This window comes from Drosophila yakuba, chromosome 3L (assembly GCF_016746365.2).
Source record: "Drosophila yakuba strain Tai18E2 chromosome 3L, Prin_Dyak_Tai18E2_2.1, whole genome shotgun sequence".
Classification (NCBI taxonomy): Eukaryota; Metazoa; Arthropoda; class Insecta; order Diptera; family Drosophilidae; genus Drosophila; species Drosophila yakuba.
In genome coordinates this window covers 2022197-2040275 of record NC_052529.2, presented here as the reverse complement: position 1 = coordinate 2040275, position 18079 = coordinate 2022197, and the positions used below count along the sequence as shown (strand labels likewise).

Below are 18079 nucleotides of genomic sequence, written 5' to 3'. Positions count from 1 at the left end.
GACGCTTCACGCTTCACTCTACTTGGCACTCACTTAATTATTGCACAAGGAACTGAAATGGGGGCACCAAGGCGTTTCGCCTGGGGCTGACACCACTACCAACACAGGCTAAGGGCTGCATGCCACAGGCAGTGCAAGCTGCATGTTGCAAGTTGCAACTGCAAGTGCAATTTGCAAGTGCAGCAACACTAAAACTACGACTGCAGCTGGAGCAACAAACTTTTCAGTGTGGCACTGTGCTTGACATGCATGCTTAACCGTAATGTTAAAGTCAAATCGCCATTGCCCTGAGACTATGAAACTGGATAAAAAATGGTGAAAAGAGTTGAATGTTCTTATATTTAAAAAAAACTAGTGCATGTAAGTGCTATCAATAGCTAACCCACTATTTAATAACCAAAACGAAACGTGGCACTGTCAGGCAATCTAATTTTCCTGCAAGTCAAATAGTTTAACCTTCGCCAAATTAGCTTGACCGCAAAACATCATTCACAACTGATGCACACGTGACACCCGTTCGAAACTTTACATAATCCATGGCTATCGCGGAAATGTTTGAAACCGAATTTCCAATTGAAAATGTGTAAAACGAGAGAACGGTAATTAGTGAAGCTGCCCGCAACTGACCTTTTCGATTCTTGAATAAATTATTTCCACGCTAATTATGCTTAATGTCCTGGCAATGGTTATTCACTGGCACATCCAGCTGTTACCTGTCCTCCGGCGGGGCCAACACATATAGAATACATCGCATCCGGCGACAAGTTTTGTCCGCTTCCGGTCGGCAATTAAGTCGGGCGCAATTTGTATAAGCCACACCGCCGATACTATTGTTATCGGTCTGTGGCACACACTTCTGTGCGCGTGGTTTGCTGGCCATTTTTCATTTCGGTTTATCTGGTGCTTTCCTCGTGCTCCTGTTTTACAGGCTGAATGTGGTGTAAGCCCTTCTGGTTTGCTTATTTCGTTATCATTATCCTGTTATCCTGGAGCTTCTGCTGCTGCCAGGAGTGGCGCATAATTAAATTATCTCGCAATTGCCTGCTAAGTGCGCCCGACATTCGTTTATGTGGGAATTTAGCAGGGTATTAACTCCCACGCTCCTATTTCTTTGGCTATCCTAGCTGGGTTTTTATACCCGTTACTCGAAGAGTAAAAGGGTATACTAGATTCGTTGAAAAGTATGTAACAGGCAGAAGGAAGCGTTTCCGACCATATAAAGTATATATATTCTTGATCAGGATCAATAGCCGAGTCGATTTGGCCATGTCCGTCTGTCCGTCCGTCTGTCCGTCTGTCCGTCTGTCCGTCCGTCTGTCCGTCTGTCTGTCCGTATGAACGTCGAGATCTCAGGAACTACAAAAGCTAGAAAGTTGAGACTAAGCACACAGACTCCCGAGACATAGACGCAGCGCAAGTTTGTCGATTCATGTTGCCACGCCCACTCTAACGCCCACAAACCGCCCAAAACTGCCACGCCCACACTTTTGAAAAATGTTTTAATATTTTTTCATTTTTGTATTGGTCTTGAAAATTTCTATCGATTTGCAAAAAATCTTTTTGCCACGCCCACTCTAACGCCCACAAACCGCCAAAAACTGTCCTTCGCACTTACACTAGCTGAGTAACGGGTATCAGATAGTCGGGGAACTCGACTATAGCGTTCTCTCTTGTTTTTAATATTTATTTAGCAGACCTTTTTATTTTGCCTGGCACTTCCTGGCTTTTGTTCTTTTTTGCTCATTCCTGCGGCTTCCCTAATTATAATCTCTGAAATTTTCAGTAAAATAAACTTGGTCCGCCGCCCGATCACAAAAAACGTCAATAAGCTTGAAGAACCTTAATTATTTTGTTTTGCGCTTTCTTTATATTTTTTAATCTTTGAAAACTTTCTGCGGCTGCCCAAGTTGTTTTCACTGTTGACCCATTTGGCTGGCCCTCAAACTCTTAAAACTGGACTCGAAAGTTTAAGAGCATTTCCCGATAAAAAAGGCAAAGTGTTTGGCCCCGCTTACAGCAAAATCACTTTGTCATTTACATCTGCATCCCCATGGCCCCTTCCTGCATTCGGCACTTTGGCCAAGGACAACATCAGAGGCTTTGCATAACAAATGCATTGTTTTGCCTTCAACTTCTCGGACTTGTAAGTATTGTTCCGAAAAGCTGTTGCACCAGCATATACACACATGCACATCCCCAGCACATCCTGTTTGCTTAAAAGCTTCCGCCAGGCTCTAAGGAGCGTGTCCTTGTTGCTCTCAGCAAATGTGCAATTATGACCAAGCATGAGCAAACTGCCTGGCCAGCACATACATGACCCAATGATTGACGCCGACTGCCATAAATCAATAGAGTGCAACTTGGGCATGGAAAAATGTCAACGATTGGACAAACAATGCATTCCTTGCCTTGAACTCCGCTCATCTGCCCCTCATCTGCTCATCAGAATTTATTTGCAAAAATAATGCCCATCATTGTTAATCAAAGGCGGACAGGACAAGGCAGGATCTGGGGAGTAACCCTAATGCTGACGCTGGTCAGCCATTGTTGTGCTGTCCGGTGGCCAATGGCCAATGGCCGATAGCCAGACATTTGCTAGTCAGGAATTCAGACCAACTGTGGCTTTTCGCCCGGCCTGCTGTGCTCGGTAGTATGTGCTCAGTGCCGTCTGTAATGCAGGCACAATCAAGGTTAAGACCATGGGAAATGGAATAGCCTAATCAAAATTCTGTAGTGAAGTCAATTTACTTTTAAGTATATCTAGTTACATAAACAAGAAAGTCAGAAGCATTAAGAAAGCATTGTTAAATAATCTCACCTTTCCCAAACTTGCATCGCTATTATAATTTAATGTATGAGCTAACTACTCCTAATTTATATCTATTTAGCTATCCTCGCCTGTGGACATGTGTCCATCCTAACATACAGACAAACAAACACATACACAAGTCCACACTCACGTCCTTAACAATGGCCGTTTGCAAACACAAACAACAATAGCAACAACCCGAGTGCCACTAACAACAATGGAGCACAAAATTGCGGCTGTCATCAGTGAGGAAATTTGCATTTTGCACAAATTGCAATACGTAAGCTCTGCTTCTCTGCTCCTATCCTCCATTTTAGTTGCCTTCACTACTTTTCAGTTTGTTTTTTTTTTATCTATATTTTTGCACTGGTACACAATTTATTGGGCCGCATATCAAATGATTTTGGGGTCTTTAATGGGTCTATGGGTATATGGATGGCAAGATAGCTGTGCCATAACATGGAATTATTTCGAACTCATTAGAGAGCGCAGCAGCAGGGGCGACAAGGAAATTGCATTTACCCACCCACCCACTCACATGCATATCAATTAAGCCCCCAAAAATTGGGCGGGTGGGCTTGCAATTGTGTGTTCGTGTGTATGTGGGCGGGTGACAATCGGGCTGCTAATGGACGAGGGGCGTGGCTCATTAATGTTGCAGGGCCCCCGATCCGAATGCAGTTAATCGAAAGATTTTCCAGTCAACTGGCCTCGCGGGACCTGACTGTTCGAAAATTAGAAATCACGGAAATAGTTTCCGCCTGTGCACTGAACTGAAGTGGGCGTGGCCGGGGCCATAATTCCATTGATTATGCCAGGTCCGCCGAATGGATTTTAATTCAATCATTCACAGCCGAACGATGTCAGACTCAGTAGAGGAACAGCTATTGCTACACAGGAAACAATTGATTGATATATGCGTTTGATTTTCATCAAACGATAAATGGCAAATCGCAATCTGAGTTATAAATACATAAAAAGATATGATAATGTCATCTTGGTTATATTAAAGTCATCAATAAAATAAAATATAACAGTCAAGATAAAATACAGACTCGCTAATTAAAAGTATTTTCCATCCGTGTAGATATATGACGTTCATTACTCGCGTGTTAATCATACGCCACGTTGCACAGCTAAGAGCTAATTAAGGTTCGAACAACTCTAGCCCCTCGAGTGATTTAATAGATTTTCATTTTGACATTTTGTATGTATTCACGGAAAAGGGGTTTGAGTGCCTGAGGTCCACAAAGTGTTTGCTGAGTAATGAATGGGTAGGCATCCTTTTTCCTTTGATTTATTGGTTTCGCTCTCAGCAATTTTTTTATTTCGGTTTTGTAACCCACACAGCAGACGTGCCTTGCATAATTATCTTTCGAGAGTTTGGCAAGAGTCCAGGCCTCTGTTGATTCTATTATTCCAGCGAATGGCTCAGGACATACGAATACATCGTTAAATTGTCAATAGTTAGACTTAAAGGATCCGAGTTATTTGAATATACTTCATAGAATGTGAAATTTAACAACTTATGCTCCAAGTCTATCCTGAATCCGTTTGCGATAGCTATAATAGGCACTATGCAAACGGTGAGCATCAGCAGGAAGAAGTAGTTCATGAAGCAAGCTGTCTCAAGTGTGAGCACAGTGTCCTGATTTATCCGCATTTCCCACAGAGTCACGGTCGTGCATTTCATATCACGATATGTATTTCCAGTCAGGATCTATGGACTTATAGCGTTTAAAAGATAATAAATCGGCTTAAAGAAGTTATATTACCATTAAATCAAGAAGATCTGGGATTTGCTTACAGCGATTTGTACTAATGCTACTCCACGATTTTTGGAGCAGGGGTTGGGTGTTCCACGTAGCTTTTAAGAACTTGTTTCTTTCCGATTTATAGTCGCAAAGAACCATAAGTAGAGTGCCAATGAGGAGAATTAGATTTCCAAAGTATCTTATATGCCAAAAATGCAATTTAAACAATACCAATCGGCTCTGATCCCAATCGAAACCAGCTTCAGAAACAGCTCGGTAGAACACGCTTGTTAAAAGTACGACTACGGAACATATGTACACACTGAAGTAATGGGATATATTTCGTTGGATTTGCTGTACGGTACCGTGTAGTTTCATTACGTTCCTAAACCTTTTCCACTGCTCTTCATTCGTAAGCTGATTTGGAGTGAATATCTGATTCATAACTACGTAGATGAATTGTAGCCAAATGTAGCTGTTAACGAGGAGGAGAAGCTGCAGATGCCAGCCAAATAGGCATGAAAACACAAACAAACGCTGGACGTCATTCTTTAAGGACTCAATTTGCCAGTAGATAACGAAGACCAGTTCAATGGATATCAGCCAGGAGCAGCAATATGCCCGTTTGACGGACACACAAAATATAGTTCCCAATATGGTGTGCAGTTTCCTGTGCACTTTTGCCATCTCATTCAAGGTTTCGAGCATAGAGCTCTCCAGATATTTGTAATAGAGGCAGGGCAGCAGGTAGATATAGAGGCTACCTCGATCGATAACATACCCATCGAGAAACATTAGGTAACACGGAAGACACAGGAGGCTCCAGAAACAGACGAAGTATATGAACAGCTGATGCCCAAAGCCGAACTTCTGGGTGTCCTCATTGTATCGCAGGTTGTACAAGCACAGCAATTGGCACACTTTCTTTTGGTAATCGAAGTAGCTGACAATGTGGCACACGCAGAGCAGTTTGTGCAGCGGCGCTGACAGCGGCATGTTTCCAACTAATTGGACTAACGACAGCGACGGCAACAGGACGAGTTGTCCTGTGCAGTTAAAGGAGCAAAAATGCGACTGGCGGCTATAACAATTTGGTGAGTACTTAGCTCTAATGTGTGAATGTTACACCGGCATAAAATATAATAGTAGTTTAGTTTATTTAAAAGCCTAATAGATCTGAATACCAAATGTTTACTTCGTGCGATACCACATCGTAAGCAATAATTGAATGTTCATCATGCATTAATTCATTTAGATAACTTTCACCAGCCGCAACCACCACGGACATACCTGTAATTGGTTTAAGTGTACCTCTGCTTTGTACTTGGATCCTTGGACAAATGCTTTTAGCAGGAAAAAGCGTTCTGGAGCTGCAGATAATTGATGGCATTGCCACACACTAAAACCACTTCAATTAGCGGACTCTGTAGTCAGTCCCCGAAATCGATAAGTTGCACACGCTTAAATATTTAAAAATTCTACCGAACCGCTGTCAGACCCACTTCAGATTTGCGTCGCTCACGTAGCAAACTAATTTATTTGCAAACTGGGAATTCGCCGCAGAAGCCCACCTTCGCAAAAAGCGACAAAAAATAAAGCGCAGAGTGTGTAAACTCGGTCAAACCTGACTTTCAGTTCAGCACCGAATGGCGATTAATTTGTTCAGGTCTCAATCGCTGCTTACTCACTTCCCTCTTTCGACTTTCCACTGCCAGTTGCCACTTGCGAAGGAGATTTGCATGGCAGCATATCGGCCATGTTCATCGCAGCATAACCCAAAACTGTCAAACTCAAGCGGCTCCTTCTTTAGGCGACTTTTCTACGCTGCTAACCACACCACACTTAGCGAAATATCAAGTACTGCTTCAGTAGAATATTTTTTTAAGCGGAATGTCAACTGAATTTATTTGCATTTTTCTCATATGCCTGAAAGTATGCAACATTTTCAAGTAAATCCATCCATATCCAGGACATCTTAAAGACCAATTTCTCCAGGTACACTTGCTTTCCTACTCAGCTTTCAACGCTCGCCGTTTACTTTGTCATTTCAATTTTGAATTCGTGTCGTAGCGTTCAGCGCTTTTATGTGGTATTTTTAAAATCCTGTACATGTCGGCCCAAGCACGAATGCCCAAGGACCCTGGTCCCAGGATCCAGGACTCAGGACCACGAACCAAGGACCAGTCTGGGCGCCATGCTGGAATTCAATAAAGAGCTTCGACTGGCCGATGTCGGGATACTAGGCAGAACTGATGAAAGAAAACAGGGACGGAAGGCAGGAAGAACGGCAGACAGTTAGCCGGGCATGTTTGTCAAACAATCATTAGAGACGTCAGTCGGCAGAGGAAAAGCTGCAGGAATGTAGGCGTTGGAAAACATCACAATCAGCGTTAGCAGCTGCCGTCTGAGCCACATCACACCTAACCGGAGTAGATGGCAGATATCCGTCGACCACTTCATTATGTGCGAATTTACGACGGCAGTTAAATAAGACGTCTTTGCGGAAAATGAGCGGAATATTATTCGGGCTCTCAAAGCAAACTTCACAGGGATGTAAAAAACTCTTGCCTAAACCATTTCTGCCCCCAGAATTTTTGTTTTTTATATTGGCATTTGGGAGTTTTCAGAAAGTTCTAGCATGAAAAAAATAACTCACTAAAAATAAAAAATAAAATACAATAAATAAGCTATTAAAAGCATGGGTTTTAATAAAGCTTTGGCTTTTCTAATTTTCTAAGCGTCTCCATAGCATAATTGGAGAAATGTCTGCCACAGTTTTTACTACCAAAGTTGCTAAAATGTTTTCGCTTCAATCTTGTATCCTGAATCCACAGGATTTTCGAGTGCGCAGCTGTCCACACTCAACATTCCGACAAATGCAGCAATTTTCATTAGCTTAAAAACTTTGCCTTACCAACTACATTTTTAATAAGTTTGTTTGTTTTGTTTTTTTTTTTTATTATTTATCGCTGGTTGGGGTGTTCTCCGAAAATGCAGAAAGGGCATGTGGAACGAAGGCGAACGAAAGAGCGTCAAAAACATGCATAAATCATCAAAAGCATTTCTGACAACTAATGAAAATATGCAGAAATTTATAGCTGAACGAAATCGACAAAAAAAAGTTCGGCTAAAGCGTGGAATCAAAAAGAAAAATCCCTATAAAAAGTTGGAGTAAAAAATAAAAGTAAGAAAGACTCTCCAACTAGCCGACGGCAAAAAGCATTTAAATTGAAAAAATGGCAGTCCAAAAATAAATTCATTTGCTTTATGCATGCCGCACGCAGCATACAAAAAAAATTGGAGCCTGGCAAGTGGCAAGGACACAGACAGGATATGCGGTAGGAGTTTTATGTGGCAGTTTATTTTTGGCGACACTATCACAGGAACCGCTCCCAACACCCAGCCTCGAACCCTCTTGTATGCAGTATAAAAAGTTTGTGACCGAAATATAAAAGCTGATTCTAGCTTGACTAAATCAGCCCAAACTTTTTGCAATTTAGGCCGATAGGTAATGCTCTTCTTAACTATCGAGTTCCCAGAGGAACTGCACATTAATTATTTATTAATAACAAAATTGTTTACATAATATTGAAAATGTTACAGAAGTGCCTATGGTTTTATGGGAAAATCCCATAAAACGGTTAAGATAGTAAAACAAGAGAGAACGCTATAGTCGAGTTCCCCGACTATCTGATACCCGTTACTCAGCTAGTGGAAGGGAGAAGGAGAGTCTTAAACACAGTTTTTGCCGGTTTGTAGGCGTTATAGTGGGCGTGGCAGAACGTTTTTTGGCAAATCGATAGAAGTTTACAAGACCAATACAAAAATGAAAAAATATCAAAACATTTTTCAAAAGTGTGGGCGTAGCAGCTTTGGGCGGTTTGTGGGCGTTAGAGTGGGCGTGGCAAAAAGTTTTTTTGCAAATCGATAGAAATTTACAAGACCAATACAAAAATGAAAAAATATTAAAACATTTTTCAAAAATGTGGGCGTGGCAGTTTTGGGCGGTTTGTGGGCGTTAGAGTGGGCGTGGCAACATGAATTGACAAACTTGCGCTGCGTCTATGTCCCTGGAGTCTGTATACTTAATCTCAACTTTCTAGCTTTTGTAGTTCCTGAGATCTCGACGTTCATACGGACAGACGGACAGACGGACAGACGGACAGACGGACGGACAGACGGACATGGCCAGATCGACTCGGCTACTGATCCTGAACAAGAATATATATACTTTATATGGTCGGAAACGCTTCCTTCTGCCTGTTACATACTTTTCAACGAATCTAGTATACCCTTTTACTCTACGAGTAACGGGTATAACTATACTTTTATTCCTTGTTATTTTTGGAGTGTACCCCTAGGTTCCTTTTTTCGTGGCACGCCGGTTACAGGACGAAGGTCCGGAATGTGACACGATGCGGCGACGAGAGGACAACGATGCGGCCATGTATAAAATTTTTCACAATTGCAATTTGTAATAAAAACATGCACTTTTTCCCATTGTTATATGCGGCCACACAAGCTGTCCTGTACTGCGGCATGGAGATCCCCATCGCATTCATATATGTATGTGGGCTGGGGAAGTTACATGCGTGTAAATCCATTTGCCGGGCGATGAAAAAGCCAGGAAAAAACTTTGGCCAAGATGCCACCAACTGCGGGAGAATGAGCTCCGGTGCGCTGGCAATGGCCAGACAGAGATAGAGGTAAACATGGATTGGATGGAGTACGGGGACGGGAACCGGGACAGGACGAGGTGACCTCTTATGGCTTTATGCCATTTTAAGTGCTCCACCCATTTCATAGCCATATCCATAGCCACATCCACATCCGAGTGTCAACTGTTAAAGCGGTCCAGAGTGCAACTCCGCAAATAAACAGAGCATAAAATATGATTCTCTTTATTTTTATCCAAGTAATTCTCGAGGGGAAAAATGCTCTGAGAGGTATGTTAACAATGGAAAATAATTGATAGTGGCTGATGCTCTTTGTATTTATGAACTTTTGTTCATCGTATAAATATATTTAAAAATTTTTCGCAAAGGTAATGAATTTGAAAACCAGTTGCGCACTTAAAAGTATTAACTCTTTCATTTGGTATTCACAATTTTAACAAGTTTCTGGACCATTGCATTCTTAAAACCTATATCCTAATTAAGGTAGGTACTTAATTGAATGAATAACCATAACTTCAATAAATGATATTAGATCGGAAGTAATCAAATAAACGATTATCTGTTATTACACTCAATCCAATCAATTCAAATGTAATGAATTTTTCTACTGTTACCGATATAGTTTTGTGATAGTTCAGTAACGAAGTTTATTACCACACATATGGAGAAACACGCAACTGCCAGGGGATTTTGTCTGTGCCACTTGATGTGTGTGTGGTATCAGACTGGAAGGATCGGACTATATTTAGGTTTCTATAACGTGGGTTACTCGGAGCAACTGAAGAAATTTGCATGCGACGAGCAACTATACGTGCAAATAATGGCTTTTGTTAATTTGCTGGCCAGTTGGCTTTATCTCTGCTGCAGTCATCGTTGGATCTACGACCAGTTTGTAATCCTACTATATGTTCCGCTATATATTTACTTTCTAATACTGAGAAGACACCTCGCGAAGCTGTTGAATGAATGTGCTGGTCTACATAAGTCGATGCAAATGATAATGGGAGAGCGATTGTGTGCAAAGATTCCTCGAGAATGTTTCTATACCCTACTGCTTATCATAATGAGTATTCTGCGACTTCTATGGCCGATAAGAATATATTCGGTTTATCAGAGTGCTTTTATATTCGGAGTCGCATTTATTTATCACTTCGAGCTGCTGTTCTTTGGAAACTATTTGATCTGGCTCAGCTGTATCTTCAGATCGCTTAATGCGTTCCTCATGCAAGACATGAGAAGTGATAGATTGCATATGTTGAAGGGAGCGCTGAGACAGCAAACCAAAATTTGGCGCGTTCATCGAACTGTGTCACGATACTTTGCCCTGCATATCATGAGCTTTATGATTCAGCCGGGCATAAAAATTTGCATAATATTACAGAGTTCAGATCAACAGATGAATGCTCAAATGATTTCCCTTATGTTGCATTTACTTCTATTGGCCTTATTCTTCATAATTGCTTCAAACCTACAAAAGCAGCATCGCAAATTTCAGCAAAGTTATCTTGTCCTTAAAGATGATCCCAACTATTTTGTATTGAAGTCCTGGCGCCTGTTGCATCATAGAACTTTGCCAAAGGCATTTGGAGTGACATTTTTGCGAAAGCGGGAAAAAGTTCAGTACAAACTGGATGTGGTAACTATGATGGTGAGTATCCAATAACGTTATTTTATGGTATATTTTTATACATATTTTATGAATATTTTTCAGTTCTCGAACAACTACCCCGTTGTGCAATTGACCAAACAACCACTCTGTTTAACATTTGTTGGCTTTAAAGCTATCAGGTTTGGCATTTCTCTTTCTATGCTGAGGAGTTGCTTGAAAACCCACATCCGTGAACTTTTGTTAATGCTTGTAATTCGTCCACTGTTCAACAAAAACGTAACTTGGCAGGACTATGAGTCCGATGACGATTTGAATGGAAATGTTACTCAAACAATTAGTCAAGTCTATCGCTTTTATTTCTATGATGAGTTCGAGTGAATAGTAAACAGCAAAATGAGCCACATTAACTTAATTATCAATTACCTAATGGTTGAGACGAGTCATTATGGTATGAATGACACTTTGTGGGAACTTTTAGTTGTTTTTCAAGATGGCTCGACTTCGCTTCATCTTTATCATCGCCAAAGTTCTGCGGTTCCCTTTGCATTTTTTTGGTCTTCTACAGCTGAGGTTTAGTAAACCTCAACAAGTATATCAACACAGGCCAAACTTTTGCAGATTTTTACCTGCCGTTCTTATAACTCTGATATTGCTTTTGCATAAGCTATTAAGCTATGAAATGGAAAAAGAGAACAAGCTGGTAAACTTACTACAAATTGAAAAGAGACCTCTGAGAAGCAAACTAGAATTATGGAGCGAAAACTTAACCAGCATTTATATCTTCCTGACTTTAGTCTGTTCTTTGGTCAACAAGCATGAGCTATGGAAGTTGATAAATGAGGCGCAGTTGACCTATAAACAGTTAAAATCTCATCTGGGAAAGCATTTAGTTCTGAAATGTTCCTGGGTCGTTCTCATACATGGCATACTTTTGCTACTTTTACTAGCTGCTATAGTAGTTGACATTGTATTTCTTAACTGGCCAAAAACGTCTGGAGAACCCAATACCGTCACGTTTACCGAACTGTATCAGCTTTTCGATTACATAATGGGTATACCCAGATTATTGTTTGTACTTATTATGGCGCTGCGTATTCTCTATCATCTGATTAACGCTGGGTGGCTTCAAAGCATAAGAATGCTACGATTGCAAAGAAGTCTTAAGTTGTATCAGTTTCAGCTTCGCAATATCTACTCAAATCAAAGAGGCGCCAATATCTTGGCTGGTCACTATTTTAAAATGTCCTACATGTGCTTCCTTTGTATGATGGCCTTCCGAATAGCTGAATTTCTGCAGTTCCTTAACTTTGATTCCAATGAGCTGGTGCAGAAACAGAAGAGCCAGGAAGATCTGGAAGATGAAGCCTTTTGGGAGGGACAGGAAAACTCAGGGCAGACAAATCTCAAGGAGCCGCTGATGAAACCTATGCTGATATTATCATGGCATTTTGCATTGTGGATGTTGCTACTTGCTGCAGCTAACACTCAGCAAAAGGAATATTCCAACTTAATGGAAAAAAGCTGGAATTTCAAATCGGATGAACACGGTTGCGAAATGAAAGAATTTCTGAACGCAAACTGCTGGACGGGGCATGCATTTAAGCAATTGGATATTCTCGATTTACTGGTTTGTACATAATGTAAACATAGTTGTATGTACTTATAAATATTTGTATCCACAGTTTCTATCAGGAATCTCTATATGTGACCGTCAACCCGTTTCCATTTGTTTTATATCGAACAAGTTACAAAATAGTAACTCCGCGTATCTTGGTTTGAACACTATAGTCAGACACTTTAAGCTACTTTTAAATCTTGTAGTTACGGCAGGCATCGTCTACGTTGTGCAGCAAGTGGAACTCAGACATCTACAGCAATACCTCGAACAGGTGTAATAATAAAGTTAACTTACGCAACTCATCATCATGGCAATTAAATAATAATCAAATTAGTATATAAATAATTTATGCCACAAAAGAACCCCAGATGCTTTGTGTCCACTTTCCACCTTTCCCTCAATTACTTAATGAATACAAAGCAGAAAGTCGGGTGGCCAACCTTTCTGCCATTTTAATGACCTGACCTCGGGCCTCTTTAAATATCACAGACATAAAAAGGCAACCCTCAAAACTTTTGCCATTATGAACATAAAATGAAAAGCAACAAATGGCAGCCGTATTGTTGGTATTCCATTGGCCTTGGCCCATCGTATCTTAAGGATACGGCACCTTTTTGTTGGCGCCAAAAAGGTGTAATTTATGCGCCAAACTGTATTGAATTTATTCGCAGTCCAGATTTACTCCCAGGCACAACATATCGATACAGTGAAGAAAATCAAATTAAATTCAATAAATTAACATAAATCTGGAAAAATTCCATGGCACTCCGTTGCCCACTTTACTTGGTATGCAAATTGCGAATGCACAGGCATGGGCTCCCATTTTCTTCCCTTTTTTGTATTTCGTGGCTCCCAGTTGTGGAGTCACTTCGATCGATTCCAATAAACTTCTTGCCACATGATGCGAGCTACTGGCAACATATGCGCTACCGTTGCAGCCGCCGGCAGCCAGGCACTGAAATTCAATCAAGCCAAGAATTCGAAAAGCCAAAAGGAAATGAGTCGATAGGATTAAGGCACGGTTTGGTTTCACTTCACAGGAAATCATTTTTGCTTTTACAAAAAAAGATATAGTTTCTTCAAAAACAAACTATATAAAATATGTTTAAAAACATTATTCTACATGGTTACAAATTAGTAACAATAAAACTGATATACATCTCAATAAAGGCAGTATAACTTAACCCAGAAGTATCTAAAAGTAAACCTTAAACTTCTAAATAACAAATTTTTGCAGACATCAAGTGCAAAGTACCGCATCGCCATGAATGACAAAAGTCGACCAGATTTAATCAAAATTTTTTGCTCAGCAAACCACTTAGATCGGCGGATGTTCGAGCACTTAAAGAGTGCACCTTGAAATGGCGCTTGGCATCGCTGACCCGCTGCCATTTCGAATGGGCGCCGCCATTTCGTCGGCCATTTTCGTCGCGCAATGTGTGTAGGCGCCACGTCTATGTGTCTGCAATTTCTTTTGGCAGTTTTGAAAGTCTGCCAAAATGGACAATGCCAGAAAGGCGGAAAACTTCAGAGGGCCGAAGCGAAATGTGTACAATATTCGCTTAGCTGCAGTTTGGGAATTCGTATATTCCAATCTTGTAATTTAGTGACACGTGTGTGTTTGGCAACCGCGGAAAATATTGATTATGTGCGCGTTTGGGGCGGGACACGGCTGATTGTCTGCGGTGACAGCTGTCAGCTGAGCGTTTCAGCCGCCTTGACTTCTGACATGCATAATTAATGCACATCGGGTGGGGACACAAAAGTCAAAGAGTCGCCCTGGGATGGATAGATGGATGAATGGATGGCTGGCTGGGCTGGCGAAGTGTGGCTAATGAAATTTTAATTAGTGCAAGACAAGCGATAAAAAGACCTAAGAACAAAATTACCATAAATGGCAGAGCCTGAGGAAAATCAATGATAAACAGGCCACACACATATGGGCAGAGTTCCGGGGCAATTACATGCATCAAAGATTCATATCTCCTAAATGCCGCACGGCGCCGTCGTCTTTCTCTTTTTCATAATGCCATCATAATGACTTTATCTCTCAAGCAGGCAATAAATCTTGTGGGCCCCCAAAGGAGAGCCCTAGATAAAATCCATAGTAGGAGGAGGCCTCTGAGGTTGCCATAGTCGTATAATGAAATATTACGCATACGCACAGTAGAGCACTCATCTAACCCACTTTCTTTGGCCCACTTTGCTTCGAGCACGCCGCCCATCATAAAAGTTAATTAATACGGCTTGGTTAGCTGCTAAATACAGTGCAAAATATTCCCTGACCCAGACCCGCTCACGTCATTTATCATCCTGCCTAGCCAGTGGCACATGGGGCGGATGCGTAATATGCGCTGACAGTCAGTTGACCACTGATTTTAAGCCTGCAGCACGCACCTCATCCTCCGTTCGCTGGCAAGCCGGGGTGTTTTGGTATCAGCCATCAGCTATCAGCGAATGGGAAATCATTGGAAATTGCACAAAACAAATTTGCATGTAAATTCCAATGGGCACATTGTCGACTCGACGAGATTAAAATGTGGAATGTGAATGGAGTCACAGATGACCTACGCTGAAACTGGTTATGAACTAAAATATTTTTCCTATTAAACAATAAAGTTTACATTATGATCCGATTCAAATGCATTATATTTACTACTTTTTCCTTTTATGCACCACACTTATTTCTTCGATTGCCCCGATATTCCCGTGATTACCCCTCATTCAGGTGACTAAAAAATATGCAAACGAAGTGAAGTATCTATGTAAATGTTTGTTGGTCTAGAGCCTGGCGCGGGTTTTACCTGCCATTTGGCATTGTGTGGAGTCCTTCCAGTTACCCAATTTGCATCTGCCCCTCACTTATTCGCCATACGTACAATATATATTTGAATCTCCGGGCTGGCAAGAAAATGTGTTTCGTTTTTAAACAAATCCAAATGAAATCTGCGCCAAACAACAAAGTTGTTCTCTGAAAAAGTTTTCATCTGGCGCAAAAAAAAGGGACTTTTGGGCTAAAGAAAGAAAAACTTTGCTCTAGCTGTGCATTTTGTTTTCTGATAAATTTATCCAGATATTGAAATCTATTTGTAATATTTCTTTTCTGCCTTTTTTGCTTTGATATACAGAGGAATGCCTGATGAAATTCTCTGCTGTATACACTTTTGATTGAATTTTCAGTTTGCCATTTTGCCTTTTCCATTTCTGTGCCGTCAGCCGGAGGCAAATTAGAGATTGAGAGAGGGCGAAATAGGTTTTGTAAGCATTTTCCGAGCAACAATCTTCAATTACAGCCGGTAAATTGCTTGGGGCGAAGTTGCGGGAGGGGTGCGATGTCGAGATTTAATCACAATTAACGTCATTCGAGCAATCGGATAAAACCACAAAAGCCAATTAGTTGGCAACAAACTTGGTGATGTATCACAAAAGAGGGAAAATGAAAAGTATTTAATATCGCGATAATTGTATCATAATGGCAAACATGTGCATAAACAAAGATAAGGCTAAACTCATAAATAATGCTGAAATCATGCATGAAATCCCGCCGACAATGTGCAGCACAAAAAGTGCAGCTGTCAATTGAATTTATTATATAATTAAGTGCAATTTGTGTGCCGCTAATTGCGACTGTTTTTTGGGCTTCATTCGCTGCTAATTATTTAATGCCAAGTAAAAAGCAATGAAAATTCGTGGATCGTGCCCATATAAGTGTGCTACAAAATCGTTAATTCGCAGACATGATTTAAGGCTCATTAAAGTGGAAAACTCGCGCAAGTCAATTAAAAGTTAAGCCAACGATAGATTATTTCTGTGATTAAGCTTAATAGTTTCCAATTTTACACAGATCACATTGAGCTTTCAAACTGCAAGCAATACTGGCTTGCATTCTGATGGGCATTGACACCTTTTTATAATATTTAACCGCAGGCATACAATTATTTTTTATAAAACATTCCAACCATTTAACCATGTTTTTGGTAAATATGTGACACATGCGAATAACAAACAATGCTCTTGTTTGACCTTTCATACCATTTGAAGCATTTCTGTGATACTTCTGTATTCATAAATACGACCGCAACAATAGGTTTAATCCATGAACAATCAGTTTGTTAAACAGATATTACATTCAATATTCCCATTGAGCGTAAAGCACTTTTAACACAATTCCCCATTTAGTTGCAACTCTTAGGTGCCGCAGATTTTTAATTAATCAATGACAAATTGTGCACGCAAATTGTGCGACCGCACTGTATGCTCAATGGCTGATTAATTAAACAACAATAAATGCAGACGGCCTGCGCCGGCCTCACAGATTTTTATATTAATTATCAAAATGTTTGCCATTAATGTTATGTGCAAATTTGTATCGCTCTTTTGCGCGTTGGCTATTTGCAGGCTCATTAAAAGTGAACAATGCCTGGCTGCACTTTCCACCACTCTCTGTTTTTCCTACTTATTAAATGTCATTTTCATTAAAAAGCAGCACGGGGCGAAATTAAATTGTTTACTTTGAAAGTTGCTTCTTGATTTTGAAAAAAAAAAACGTACAGCGCTCGGGCTCTTTTTTATGACATTTATTAAGCTGTCCTGGAGACAGGCAGCCCAGCTTGTTATGAAATGCAAGTACGCAGTACAAAAAGCGTTGCACACTTCCTGAATTATGAGTAGAACTGACGCAAGGACGTGGAGGATCCCGAGGAGAACGGAAAGGAACTGCACAAGACGCTGCGAAAAGTCAGACTTTGAACATGCAGCGCTGATTCTGAATGCAGTGAGCTCCAGTTTTCCGCTTTGCCTTTGAAGCTTCTACACGTGAATGAAAACACTTTCAGCTGGATGTTTAATATTGGTGCAATAACATATTAAAGAATAAAAACAAACGGATGGGCGCTGTTTTAACATATTATTATAATTAACATAGCTTTCGAATCCTTTTTAAAGTTTACTTTCCTACTTAATATTCTACATATCATAAATTTCCTAACTGAAACTCTTGCTATCCCCTACCAAATTTCTTGCTAATGCATTTTTCGCACTGTAATGCAACTGCACTTGTGCGGCATGCGGAAATGTTGCTGGTCTCGCATTGTGGCAAATGTTTATTTCATGTTTCTCAAGTCCAAGCACGTTGTTTGTTGTGCGGGAGTCCGGAAAGTTCGGGGGATTCCCCACCCGCGATGCCGCAACTCAGTCATTTCGCACAGACACTGGACTCGAGTGTCCTGCTTAATCTTATTTATTTATGACTGCCCTCACTCCACCACGGCTACCTGGCAACCCTGTTGTGCTCATGCTTACACAAGTACTTACAGCGCCTTTCAGAGCTGCCGTGGCTCTGTTTACACATGAAATGCAACGCTCATCGAATGCTACTTTAAGGCTTTATTGCCCCTGAATCCCCCGGCCATCGAGCGTAATTGAGGGCAGTCGATTGTTAAATGCACTTACCCTCTGTTTATCTAAGCAGCGAAGCGGATCAAGGTGTTAGACCCTCGTCATTGAAGTGAAAAGTTCAAGGACTCCATTTTACTTTGTGCTGCAGGGTTTAATAAAAAAACAGCTTTAATGGCTGGCGAGTAAAACGGGCACTTGAAATTCTATAATTTAAAG

At 40.8% G+C, this 18079-nt stretch overlaps 3 protein-coding genes across 3 annotated transcripts; 2 read left to right on the top strand and 1 right to left on the bottom strand.

The window, feature by feature from the left end:
• Nucleotides 1-3772: 3772 nt before the first annotated feature.
• On the bottom strand, nt 3773-5747 carry LOC26535778. Its single transcript, XM_015193899.2, has 2 exons — nt 4585-5747; nt 3773-4529 (listed from the first exon to the last, which is right to left on the bottom strand). The coding sequence occupies exons 1-2, from the start codon at nt 5557-5559 to the stop codon at nt 4224-4226; spliced, it is 1281 nt and encodes a 426-aa protein (XP_015049385.1). The 5' UTR covers nt 5560-5747; the 3' UTR covers nt 3773-4223.
• A 3795-nt stretch (nt 5748-9542) lies between these two features.
• On the top strand, nt 9543-11226 carry LOC26534495. The gene is made up of 2 exons (XM_015193898.3): nt 9543-10887; nt 10951-11226. Exons 1-2 carry the CDS (start codon nt 9901-9903, stop codon nt 11224-11226), a joined length of 1263 nt encoding a protein of 420 aa, XP_015049384.1. The 5' UTR covers nt 9543-9900.
• Nucleotides 11227-11326: 100 nt separating this feature from the next.
• Nucleotides 11327-12772, top strand: LOC26536251. Its single transcript, XM_015193897.2, has 2 exons — nt 11327-12475; nt 12531-12772. Exons 1-2 carry the CDS (start codon nt 11339-11341, stop codon nt 12741-12743), a joined length of 1350 nt encoding a protein of 449 aa, XP_015049383.1. The 5' UTR covers nt 11327-11338; the 3' UTR covers nt 12744-12772.
• Nucleotides 12773-18079: the final 5307 nt, after the last annotated feature.

Coding starts and splice junctions, on each gene's coding strand:
- LOC26535778 (XM_015193899.2), bottom strand. CDS start 5,559: ATGCCGCTGTCAGCGCCGCTGCACAAACTGCTCTGCGTGTGCCACATT. Junction 4,530..4,584: donor CAGATCTTCTTGATTTAATG/GTAATATAACTT, acceptor ATAAGTCCATAG/ATCCTGACTGGAAATACATA.
- LOC26534495 (XM_015193898.3), top strand. CDS start 9,901: ATGGAGAAACACGCAACTGCCAGGGGATTTTGTCTGTGCCACTTGATG. Junction 10,888..10,950: donor TGGATGTGGTAACTATGATG/GTGAGTATCCAA, acceptor AATATTTTTCAG/TTCTCGAACAACTACCCCGT.
- LOC26536251 (XM_015193897.2), top strand. CDS start 11,339: ATGGCTCGACTTCGCTTCATCTTTATCATCGCCAAAGTTCTGCGGTTC. Junction 12,476..12,530: donor TGGATATTCTCGATTTACTG/GTTTGTACATAA, acceptor TTGTATCCACAG/TTTCTATCAGGAATCTCTAT.